This window comes from Alexandromys fortis, unplaced genomic scaffold (genome assembly GCF_014885135.2).
Source record: "Alexandromys fortis isolate MF-2015 unplaced genomic scaffold, M_Fortis_MF-2015_v1.1 scaffold_14, whole genome shotgun sequence".
NCBI lineage: Eukaryota > Metazoa > Chordata > Mammalia > Rodentia > Cricetidae > Alexandromys > Alexandromys fortis.
In genome coordinates, this window is record NW_026067910.1 from 18,331,064 (window position 1) to 18,344,036 (window position 12,973).

Consider the following 12,973-nt stretch of genomic DNA (forward strand, 5'->3'; position numbering starts at 1 on the left):
CAATGTCAAAAAGTATTTTTTTTCCCCAGAATTTTGCCATGATTCAGTGAGCCTTTGGCAGTGATTAGTTTTAGATTTTTCCTAATAGGCTGAGACTTTCTGGAAGTCTCTGAACTCAAACATTATAGAATAGCAGAGAGCTGTGTCCATAAGGATAAATGCCAGAGAAACTTGCTGGCCTGGTCCTGCAAGAGGAAGTAAGGCAGTGAGCAGGGTACATTTGTGCTGGGGGATCAACTAGCCCAGCTTTCTCTGGCTTGGAGTTTGCTCTGGCATCTCCAGCGCGTGTTCACCAACAGCATCCCTCTGAGGCCAGGCTGCTGGTGATGTCCACAAGGCTTTGGGTCAAGAGTCTAAATGCGCTTTGAACTTCTTGTGCCTGGAGCTCCTGTGCCTCCCTGGTGTCTCTCTGGAGTCACCTTCCCAACTGTGGGTTAGTAGCCAGTGGCCCCTCAGGATTCTCTATTGTGTCACGTGTCACAGAGCAGAGGAATGCTTCCAACCCAAGCATCCCCAGAGTCCTACTACACTCAGGGTGTCAGTTTAAGGCAGGTCCCCTGCTTAGTCTGGGAGGCAAGGGTGACGGTAGGTTAGGCTTAACTGAGATGGTGTTTCTGAACGATTTGGTCAGTAATATTTGAAACCATAGACAGTTCTAGTTTAAATCTAATTTTTAAAATAGAATTTTAGAACTTGCATTAAAAAGATATAATAGCAAAGTATTCAAGCTAATTAGAATTGGCTATGTTTGCTTTAACTTTTTAAAATCTAAATGTTCTGCTTCAAATTTTACCATGTGTGACAGGAAACATTTTTTTTTCCCATGAAAAGCCATTTCAGGGATTTTGGAATGTGCATCATCTGGGAGTTAATTCCATTTTCCTAATCAAGGATAAAAGACAAAATGGAATCTTAAAATCTTGTAGGGAACTGGCAAGCCTCTACAGTAAGTGAATGGTAGGTGGAGAAAGAGGAGCACCTATGGCCAGAAAGCTAATAGAAGTCCCATGTAAGCCAAGCAGCTGAAGTTATTTGTGTGGTAGTCAGTTTATCACTGGAGTGATTGGGCAGCCTCACCAGCCAACCAACTGCTGTTAATTATAATTATCCACACAATGAAAGAAACACTGCTTTTCTTGAGAGCCCCCTCCCGATAGGAGCAGAAATGAAGGTTGAAACATGGAAGTATAATTAGTTTACCTTGGCATTATACTTCCGTTCCTAAATATATGAGCCAATTTGTTGTCATGATTCACTGGAGTCTTATTCTCATGAAAAGTGACACCTTAAAAACAGAACACTAGGTCCTGGGGAGACAGCTTAGTCACGTGCTTGTGCAAGTGTGAGGACCCGAGTTAGGTCCCCATCACTGTGTAAGAAGGCCTGGCCTGGCACTAGATAACAACTCTTGGCTACCAGGGTCCTAGTTTTGTTCTTGAAGCCAACCTGATGACAGCATTTTTAACTGTTGGTAAAATCTATGACACCATGTTGAAAGCCTGAGCATAACGTAATTTTCACACTGTCCTCAGGCCGATGGCCAGAATATAAACTGTCTTCTCTCCTCCCAGCTGAATTTGATGTTTAATGGCTGTTCCATATTTAACTACTGTTTCCTCCCCATACCAAACTTCATTTTGTTTACTGTGCTATTTAGGGGATATTTCCAACCAAATGTGATCATAAAGCCCAATGCATCAAGTGCTTTGGCTCCTGGCTCTCAGGACAGGCAGTGTACATCTGCACACCACCAGTTGTCACCCAGATCTCGGAGAGCCAGGCTGCTGGAGCCCTTCCTCTGTCAGACTGGGGCTTCTGACCTAAAGGCACAGAGAGAATTCTCCTGCAGAATTGGAGCAGGATGCGTTAGCTGAAGTAAGACGTTCTGCTGAGACGGATGCTGATGAAGGAAGTGGTGGGGGAGGAGAATGGTGATGGGTGCGAGTCTGGGAAACTGATATAGTTCCTCAGAGGGGAAGAGGGGGAGAGAGCACCGAGTACACAGAACAGGATGTGCTGCGATTTGTTTCTGATCTTTCTTGCGTAATTACAAGGTATCAAGAGTGATGTCTGTAGATGCATTTGAATTATTTGTCAGTGTGCACTGTTTTCTGTGTGCATTCTGGATACTCCCCTCTCATTTGAACTGTGTCTGCTAAAGTTAGGCCTGTGCTATGGTTTCTGTCTATAGGAATCTAATTTGAATGAATGGTTCTGTACTCTGAACTTCTGACCTCTAAATACAGAATGCATTTTGTTACCATATAGCTATATTGCAATATGTAGGCCACTGTCACAGTACCAGGTAAATACGATGTGTTGGGATTTTTTTGCATTACCTATTTCTAGTCTTCTGTAGATCACTTACCTGTTCAGGTCCTGGACATTTTTTAAGTTAATGTTGGAAATGTTGGAAAGCAGATTAGCAGGGAATGCTATCATACTGGGACACATTAGATCGGGTTATAAGTCTACAGAGCATCCATGCTGGGGACTTTTGATGGAGGCATATTATTTTTAGCGTTTAGAAGTGAATGGGTAAGTTGGTCACTCCAGAACATGCACCAAAGAGCAAGCAAAGCCTTAGGGAGACAAATATGAGGTAGGTGTTAAGAAAAATCTTACTACGAGCTGCTCTGCCGACACAAAGAACTCCAATTAAACCAGATTAGACTAAATTAAATGCCCGTGTTTAATAAACGGCTCCTGGGTGGCCAGGAGCATGGCAAGGGGAAGACAGAAGGAGCGCACATGCAAACCCCAAACCACGTGCCCCCCACCCCCCACAAGCCTAAATACTCTGTGGGCAAAGTCAGTGCTTTGCAGGCTGGGAGTGGAGTCCAAGAGCTTGGCAGGCCTGGGTGACACTTCCAACTCAATATTACAGTAGGAAGAGGCTGCAGCATGCTTCCATCCAGGCGACCACAGGGCTGCTCCAACCCAAGAAAACAGCTGGAGGTTCATCCTGGGGAGTGGAGATTCCAGCTGTCCTATGGCAGTCGTTCTTGGATGCCTACATTATAGGGCCTCCTCCTTTGTTTCTTGGTTCACAAAGCCATGTGAAAGCATAATCCCCAGGCATCTGCCCATAGCATATGTATGTATGGTCTGTCTTGGTAGGGGAAACTGAGATCGGCTAAGAGGATGAAGCATGAGCATGCATGAGAAGAAAATGTGCAGGAGATGAGGGCACCTTAGTGTTCTGTCATGGATTGTGTCATGCCTGCAATGGTGAGAATGTGCACCCCAGTGACCTGTTAACCCGTGACTAACATGGCCAGGCCCATTTAAAGAGCCCCAGTCACTATAAACGTGAGTGACAGCCAAGCACCTCTCTTTTGATCGATGCCAGGACCAGGAAGCATGGTGCTTTGTTCCTAGTGATTTTGTAGTGGCTTTTCCCATTAGGATTTGTATAACCTTCCCTCGGGGACTGTTTTACTTGCCACTGGATGCTGCCAAGGAGCACTGGGCTCCTTTCAGGGTGTTAGGACAGAGAAAGGGAGATGCCAGTAGTGGGTCAAGACACTACCTCTATGCAGCTGTTTCTGCTGTTATTTCCCAAATGTGTGATATTGTGTATAATATAGGTAGAGGTGGTCTGTGTTTTTTTCCTTAAAGAGCTGAGGTCAGACAAGCAGGAGTGCTAAAAGCAAGTTGATAAATAGAGGGTTCGTGGAGAAGGCATGCCTGAAATACCCCAACTATGTAAATACTCAGGCTTAAAATAAAATAAGCAAGTGAGAACTATTATGTGTTCAAGAAACCATTACTCCGAACTCTGGCAGTCTCTGCTGGCATTTTACTTATTTGGATATTTACAACAGGAAAGGTGTTCTCTTAAGGGACTTGATCATTTGCATATCTTTTCTATCCTTAAACAACATCTGAGTTCTTTTTAAAAAATATGTATTTTTATAATTTTTACTTACATGTGTGTACATGCATGTGTGCATGCGTGTGTGTGTCCATGTCAATAAATGCGAATGTATGTGACTGCCCACAGCAGCCAGAAAAGGGGACCAAGTCCCTTGGAATGGTAGTTACAAGAGGTCAAGAGTCATCAACATGGGTGCTGGGAACCAAACTAGGTCCTCTGGAAGGAGGAGCAAGTGGCCTTAAGCGCCAGCCCCTAGAAGTTCTTTCACCCTCTTGTTCCTATTCATAGTGAACGAGAATCATTACTGTGTGCATATAGTTATCACTTGATCTACTAATATCAATGCAGCGTATTAAAGGCTGCCATTTTAGAACGCTAGAGGCTCCCAAACTAATTTTGACATTGTCTTGATTGCATACAGCTGTTTCTCAAGAATGATTAACAGTCTTAGGATTTTAATGTCTTGAATAAATAACATAGAGCTCAGGCATCATCCTGTTCTTTTTAGTTTGTGTTTTTCACTTGTCCTGATGGCTGGCTCTGTGTGTCCCTCATAAGTGACTAGTTCTCTGTGACATAGCTTCCTTATCTGGGATAATAATTGTTCTAATGTCAAAGGCTACTTTTTCTTTGTTTGTTTATTATGTAGTTTTAAACTTTCTTTTTAATTTTTTTTGTGTCTTTCACATCATGCATCACAATCCCCCCATCTCCTGTCCCTTTGCTTCTGCCCTGTGCCCGCAACGCCTCCCACCCCCAACAAAATTTAAGATATAAAAGGAAAAAAGAAAAAAAGGAAAATGTTATCCAGAAGCTGCAGTGTGACACAATGAGTCACAAAGCAAATCCCTTTATCTATACATCTTTACATGCAGGTGTGCATCTTGAAGAGTCATTGGTTTGGTTTAAGACCCATGGTCTCTACTACACTGTCAACACTGGGCCCTCACTGGGACTCTTCCTGGACACCCTGTTGTTGCCATGTTTTGGGGAGATCCTATAGTGCTGCGTCCACAGGACTGTACCGCCCCCCCAAAACCTGGGTCCCAGCAGATCACAGATGGGGTGGCTGCTGGGCTGGGCCGACACAGAACCCTGGCTCTGGGCCTAGGTAGTTGCGGGTGAGCCTGCCAGCTCTCCCCTGTATTCACCATCAGGGTGAGCTCGCCAGCAGTATCCTGGCTACTTCACCCCTTGCAGCTATGAGTAATGGCTGGGGCCAATTCTGCCCTTTTCACACCCTCAGGGTGAGCTCTCCCACACCTACACCTTCAGGGCCAGCTCTACTGTGTAGCCCAGTCACGGTGGAGGGGCCACTCTTGTGAGTACAGCGACTGAGGAGGGACAGGGATAGCTCCCCTGCTCTTAGGCCCTTAGGGCCAGCTCTCCCATCTGAGGGTGGGGTCTCTCCTCCATTCATGCCCCCTCCTGACAGGTGAATAATGGGACAGCTTTCCCACTTCCCTTCTCAGGCTTTGGTGAGGGAGAATCTCTCTGCCGCCCACACTGCCACTGACAGATGAGTCATGGGGACAGCTCTCCCCGCTGCCTCAAGTGTTGATGGGTGGGGGAGGGGAACAGACAGGTGGGGGGTGCTCTCCCTACCCATGTCAGAGGCTACTTTTTGAGTTCATATTTTCTACTACTGCTAGGTGACGGGAGGCACCATTGTTTGCAGACTGAGCTAAAATAATAAAGCAGCAGCATTTTGTCTGTTTTCATCACTCCTTCTGTTTCCACTTGTGAATTTATTGACAGGTACTAGTAGGCGGGATGTCAGGGCCTTGGTCAAGCAGGAAATGGGAATGGTCGGTGGAGGACTAACTACATTGCCTGACCCAGAGCGACAGGAAGAAAAGACAGCAAGGCTATTTTTGCCCAGGGTGGTTGGTTGTGTTTGCTGGATCCAGAATTCCCTCACTGGTCCTGAGCCAGTAACTGGGGCCATGAAGACACATGTCTTCTCATGGCAGTCACAAGCTAGGGTGAACCTGAGCTTGCTCGGATGTTCTGAATGGAAGAAGTTGAGGAGGTACCAGGGACCAGCAAGTGGTTCCTCTCAAGGTGCAGATGCAACACAGTGGATAAACATCAGAAACTGTAGCTATAGTAAGAGGGGTGGGGTGATGGGGAATTTTAAACCGAGGTTTCCTTCAAATCCTTATGGTAATTTTAATGTCTTTATAATTTTGAGTTTTATATATATACATATGTATTTAACAATCCAGCCTTCTCCTACTCCTGAGAAGTATAGTTGCAATGGTTGCCTTTTAACCAGCCAATGCCAAAAGGATTAGACTAGTTTGGTTTGGCCTCTTAATTTACATTCTTAGCTTTGGTTTGTGTCAGGATTTTTTAAAATTGTCACATGTATTTCTATGAAAGCTCATTTTATTCAGTAATAAACTGTTGAAAAACATAGCAGAGACCCTGAAGGTTAAGCTTGTTGTCAGTAGGACAAAGCCCTCCTTTGTTTTATCTGCAGGCTGTTTGTGTAAATTGTGATTATTATAACAAAGAACAATAAGAAGTTACCATCTGTTACAAACACTCTCTTAACCTTCCTAATAAAATGACTGTTTCCTTGTTCTGAACACGGTCACTTTGTCACAGATTGTGAGCTAATGTGAATTTTCACATTCCACGTCCCTAACTGCATTAAAGACAGATCTAGACGCTGGGTAATCTGAGCCTGAACACCCTGTGGCACATTTAAATTATGCATATCATTGAGTTGATGTAAATGATGTTGTGCGTGCTTCCAGAGTAAATAATCTCCATTATTTATCTTCAGATTCAGCCATCAGATAATTCTAAATGTACTTGCCAGGCTCTCTTGGCATCTCTGAGGAGCTGGCTTGTTTGGGTGCCAAGCTGCAATCCGGTGAGATGGCTCACAGCTTCACGGCAGGCTGCACCAAAGGCCAGCAAATGGCTTTGACCATCACTGATCATCTCCAACTGTGGCTCAAAGGAGGCTAAAGGGAAGCAAACTTGAGTCATCTCTGATAATTAAGATAGCCTTGAAAATTTTTGGTTTGATATCTATTTCCACTAGGTAATCGCTTCAAAATATAATATCTGGCATGTACTTTTAATAGAATATTTTTTTATTTTGACAACTTCATACATGTAAACAATGCATGTTTGTCATATCTACCTCAAAACACCTGTATTTAACTTCAATTATTCCTTTCAGTGTTATAGTGCATGACCAATGTGGTGCTTATACTGAGCACCATTGCATATCTGAAGTCCTTAAGACATACACCATCCCTGTTAACATCTAGGAAAATAGCCTTAACAAGAGTATTAGACTATCATCCAGCTCACTTAAAGCACCAAGTTCACAGAACTCTTAGCGTGGAATTGTTAGAGATAGCCTCATAGAGACTTTCTGCACTTGAAGCAATCTCCACTCAGATTTTTATCATAGGCTGCGTTTTCCTGGATTAGCAATTTGAGGCTTTTCTTCGAGCTTTCCTGACGTGTTCACACCGTCTTCTACCTTAGACATCAGGGCGCCTTGGGAAGGGGGGGATCGGCCTGTGACAGTGAAAGCTGAGTTAGTTGGTGGTCCTGAGCCTGCATAGAATGACGTCACCCCTGTCACTTCAGCTTGAAGCTGCAGCCTTGGATGGTGGTGCCTCTGAGGCTATTTTGGAAATCCTATAGGTTCCTTACAAAAATAGAATCCTTCTTAGCATTACCTCTAGTGATGCCTGATTTTGATATAGTCACCAATTTCCTCAGAATGATGACTTTCCTTTACTAACTTATTTAGTTTTTGAGATGGGGTCTTCTTATTGACACAGACCAGTCCATTTATTATCAAAGAAAAACATCATTTGCTTTAGCTAGATGGTGAGATAAATTCCATGTTTATTAGAAAAGAGAGGCCATCCAGTACAGTCTCTGGAGAGCAAAGATTATGCTAATATTCTGATATATATGTAAGATTAAGCATATTCTCATCTCTTTCTAGATTCTTTATTAAATTTTTTATTTTGATAGAGATAGAGCTTCAAGCTCTCCCAAGGTATCATGCATTTTGAACTGTACTTTCTGTGTAAGTTATGAGTTATGGAATTAATTCCATGTTATTTGCTAATAAAACCCAACACCTTAGAATGTATATCAGAAGTCAGCTGTGAAGAATTCTTGCAAAATAATTGCTGCTTGTCACTTGTAAAATTGATTAGCCAAGGAAATTAGTTTATGGGCACTTTTATATTTTTCTTATTTCTTTTGGGTCAGTGAGATGAATCAGTGGCTAAAGGTGCTTTCAAAACCTTGAGTTCAATTCCCAGACCCACATGGGGAAGGAGAAGACAAACTCCTCAGAGCTGCCCTCTGACCTCCAAATGTACACTAGGGAGTGCCCCTCCAAATAAATGAATAAATGTAAATAACATAATAAAATGGCACTTTGTAAAAATGAAAATGAGAACCTAACAGTTGTTCAGTGATGACATTGTGGTCTTGGGACTGAAGAACCTGTGCTGAGCTGTCTTTGTCTGCTGTTGTCTGCAAAGGAACCATTGCCCCTCCCTTTCCACCTTCCTAAGCACCCATGCACATGCATACATACACACACACGCACGCAAACACACACACACACACACACACGCACGCACATCCAAACACATACACACATGAATGCATACACACACAGAAAAACACATTTAGGACATAAAATTTGTTTCATTTACTCATAACTTTTTTAGAAATAGGGACACCCAATTTTACTTATAAACAAAGAAACAAAACCACTGTTAGCTTTAAAGCCACACATTATCCCAACGCAGTGATAGTGAGTAATTTCAATACCTGACTCTAACCTCTATATAGGTCAACTGGAAAAAAGATCTAACCAAAGAAAGTCTGGAGTTAAATCACATCGTAAACCAGATGGACTTAATACATATCAACAGAGTGTTCCACCAAAACTAAGGGTATTGGATTTTATCAAGGATACCCCCCAAAGCTTTCAGCTTGTGCAGGTAGAGTTGGGAAGAGCCGTTAGTGTGTGTGGGGGGGAGCAGTTAAGAACAGGAGGCCTGTGTAGACATAGAACTCAAGCATGTTTTAAATATGGGCAGCAGCCTATTGGATAAATAACATGATACAGTGGAGTACAGAGGCAAAAGCATTTTGCAAATCTGTGTGTTATTTTTGACTTGGCATACTTGCTGAAATAATGGAACTGGTTTTCAAGAAGTACTGAGGATAAAACCATATTCAGGTGAAAAGCAAAATGTCATTTTCATTTGCATAGGAAAAATGAAACAGAACAAAAATCGCACGATTTCCTGACCTGACTTAAATTTTTCTATAAATTTTTATTAGCAAACGAAACGGGGAAATTTTTATTAGTTAAAAAGTAAAAACTAGTGAAAAAGTGAAACTCGTAGACTGTCTTGGGCGTCAGGCTGAGGTCTCAGACCCTGCATGATGATGGGGAGGGGTTCTTACTTCCTGCTGGGAGAGGACGGGAGTTCCCAGAGCCCCTCCTATGGTTCAGCATCCAGCTGCCTCTGCTGTATTGACGAGGAAAGGCAGGTGGAGGAAGATGCAGAAAAGCTACTGGCTTCACTGTCCCAGCTCAAATCAGGTTTGTCGTCAGGTGGTTTTTATGTAAGGGCTCAAATAATACGAGTTAGTGTTATTAGAGCTTTGTCCTCGCCAGAAATTCCAGGACACGCGTCATTCTAAGACCGTTCCCTCACATCTCGGTCGTTTCAGAGGTCGCTCTGGGGACCGAATCATCACACACGTTCTTAGTTCTGAAACTTAAAGATGTATGAGGTCCCGAGTGCTGCCACATCCAATTACACTCTTAATTGATGGCTCTAAATCAGCCCATCCCAGGCGTGGAGACTTGAAAAACAACTTGTCAGAGATTCTGTGGTATCTGTTTTCAAGTGCCAGGGGCAGTCCTGAATCCAAAATGTAGTCTCGGGTTCTGAGAGACTGATAGAAATATGAATTGGCTGCCCCAGCAAGATGATTGATTGACATGATTTTGTTTTGTCATTTCAAGGGAGTGAAAAAAATAGAGCCCGAATTGTATGAACAATTCATCAACCACAGATTTGGAGAAGAAATTCTGTACCGGGTAGATCTGTGCTCCATGCTGAAGAAAAAGCAAAGTAATGGTTACTACCACTGTGAGGCTTCCATTGTGGTTGGTAAGTGCCGTTGAAAACATCGTTCAACATCTTTAGTTTTTATTTCTTAACGTCACCTTTTAAAATAAATATTTCAAGTTATTTGTTTTCGAGAATTCTGTGTTTTTCCCATTTACTGTAGTGGCAAAGTAGAAAATGTGTAGAGAATTGTCCTCTGTCAGCTTCTATACTTCTGTGCTTTAAACATGATCATAATGAGGTCTTGAAATGTTGGCTGAAAATTTGTTTCAGTTTAATTTTATTTTATGAACACAAGGAAAGCACTTTCTTTAGGGAGGGCCACATGGCCATAGGCTCCCCGGTGGCACTGTTATGGTATCTGGCTACCATCATGGGTAGTGACCCGACTCTGGCAGCTTCACTAAAGGAAGGTGAAGTGTGGGTGGCCTGTGATATTCAAGACTTTGGTTCTTCTGTAAAGAAACCATGCTTGGAGAGAAAATAAAGGTCAACACCCAGATAGCTCTGTGCTCGTGCCGTGAATGCTGTCATCTTAACCAGTCAGGCCTTCTCCCACCTTCTGGAAGGGGGATGCATTTCACAGGAGCCTGCTCTGTCGGACCCAAAAGTACTATTCCCAGCGAGACACCATTGCAAAGAACTGAACTTGAAGACAGCCCGATTTATATGATTTTAAAGTAGCATGGAAGCGAGAAGATAAATGTGTGTAAATATTTCAAGTTCTTCAGCCAAAGTAATTTCTCTCCACATCAGTTCTGGTGAAAAAAAAAATACAAAAAACCTGTATTGGACCCACCTACATCCTGAAAGAATCCTTATGTACTGAAGCTTTTTGAAAGATTTAAAAAATGTTTAAGAGGCAATTTTATTTGGAAATCCTCATTACAGATCTTTAGGGGAGTCATCATTTACCTACCGAAGATAACTTGGACCAGCAGGTTCAGATGTAGTCTGAGTTTTGTATTGTGAAACACTCCAATCCTGTTTCGGGGAGGATTTTCATGCTTCCGTCAGGTTTTGTTGAGGTCCAAACGCTTGCCCACAGGGGAAATGCAGATCCTTCTGTGTAGTGTGGACTTTGTCTGGCGCTCCCAGTCTCCTGTGAAACTGCTAGACCAGGCTCGAGTGGGGGAACAGCGCTTCATTCCCTTCCCTGCTCCATTAAGAAAAATTAGGGGATGTAGATTTTACTGAAGATCCTGTGAGATTTGCATTATAAAACTAGTCGTGTGCATCAGCTCAGTTGCCAGTAGGGGGCGCTGTTTCACCAGCCCTCCTTCAAAGGGCTCCAGCAGATTTCTGCTTTCCTGGTCTTTGGTCAGCAGTTCACGGACTTCCCCCTGCTGTAGGGAATGTTCATCCAATCTGCCCCACATAGCGCAGCCCATCATCTCCTGACGCAGAGTAACTATTTTATTCTGTCTCAACAAATTTTGAATTCTTGTACTTTTATTTATTTATTTTTGGTTTTTCGAGGCAGGGTTTCTCTGTGTAACAGCCCTGGCTGTCCTCTTGTAGACCAGGCTGGCCTCAAACTCATGGAGATCCGCCTGCCTTTGCCTCCTGAGTGTTGGGATTAAAGGCGTGCGCCACCACCGCCCCCTTAAAGTGTTCTTTACTTATTACAAACACTTTAATTTTCCCATCACCTTTAGTGATGCCAACATGAATTAAAAAAGATAAAAAAATGAAAAAACAAATAATAAAAAAAAGACAAAAAAAAAAAAAATTTTAAAAATAATAATTAAAATAAATACAAACAAAAAAAAAAAAAATAAAAACAAAAATAAAAAAAATATAGATATCAAAAATAAAATAAAAAAGAAAAAAAAATAAAAAAAAAAAAAGATAAATAAAAAACAAAAAAAACAAAAAAATGAAAAACAACAAAAATACAAAAATAAAATAACAAAAAAAAAAAAAAAAACTAAAAAAAAAACCAAAAAATCACAAGAAAAATGAAAAAAGAAAATAAAAAAATAAGAAAAGAAAACAAAAAAAATAAACAAAGCTAAAAAAAAAAAAAATAAACAAAACACAAAAATAAATAAAAAAAAAAAAGAAAAAAAAGAGGAAAAAAAATAAATAAAAAAAGAAAAGAAAAAAATCAATTTTAGAAATAAAAAAAAACTAAAAAAAAAATAAAAAAATAAAAAAAATAAGAAAAAAAAATAAAAAAAAACAAAAAAAAGAAGCAAATAATGATAAAAATAAATAACAAAAAGTAATTATAAACAACAAAAATAAAACAAAATGTAAAAAAAAAAATATAAAAAAAACCATAGAAAAGAAAGAATAAATATATTAAAACAATAAAAAATAAACAGATAAAAAAAACAAAAGAGAAAAAAAAAAAAAAAAAAAAAGAAAAAAAACAAAAAAAAGAAAGAAAACAAAAAAAGAAAATAAAGATAAAAAAAAAAAGAAAAATAAAAAAAAGAAAAAAAAAAAAAACAAAAAAACAGAACAGAACAAAAAAATAAAAAACAGAAAAAAAAAAATAAAAACAAATGTAAAAAAAAAAAAAATTTAAAAATCCAAAAAAAACAATAAAATACAGAAATAAAAAAAAAAAAAAAAAAACTAAAAAAAAAAAAAAAAAAGGAAAAAAAAATATAAAAAACTTAAAAAAAAAGAATAAATAATAATAATAAAAAAATGAAAACAAAAAACCAGAAAACTTAAAAATAAAAAAAAAAAACAAAAAAGAAAAAAAAAAAAAACTAAATGACAAAAAAAATAAAAACTATTATAAACAAACTCAAACACCTATAACAAAAAAATAAATAAAAAACAAAATAAAAACAAAAAAAAGAAACATAACAGGAAAAAAATAAAAAAAAATAAAAATCAAAAAAGAAAAAAAAGGAAACAAAAAAACAAAGAACAAATTAAAAAAACACAAATCTATAAATTACAAAAAAATAAATATAAAAAAAAT

General features: G+C 39.9%; 1 protein-coding gene across 3 annotated transcripts in view; it reads left to right on the forward strand.

The window, feature by feature from the left end:
- Positions 1–10,100, forward strand: part of LOC126499136 (A-kinase anchor protein 7-like) — a 75,671-nt gene extending 65,571 nt beyond the window's left edge. For all 3 annotated transcript variants that reach the window (XM_050138199.1, XM_050138198.1, XM_050138200.1), the window contains one exon: positions 9,924–10,100. In XM_050138199.1, the coding sequence (XP_049994156.1) occupies positions 9,924–10,085 (162 nt within the window). In that variant the 3' untranslated portion in view covers positions 10,086–10,100. The remainder of the gene's footprint in view (positions 1–9,923) is intronic.
- Positions 10,101–12,973: the final 2,873 nt, after the last annotated feature.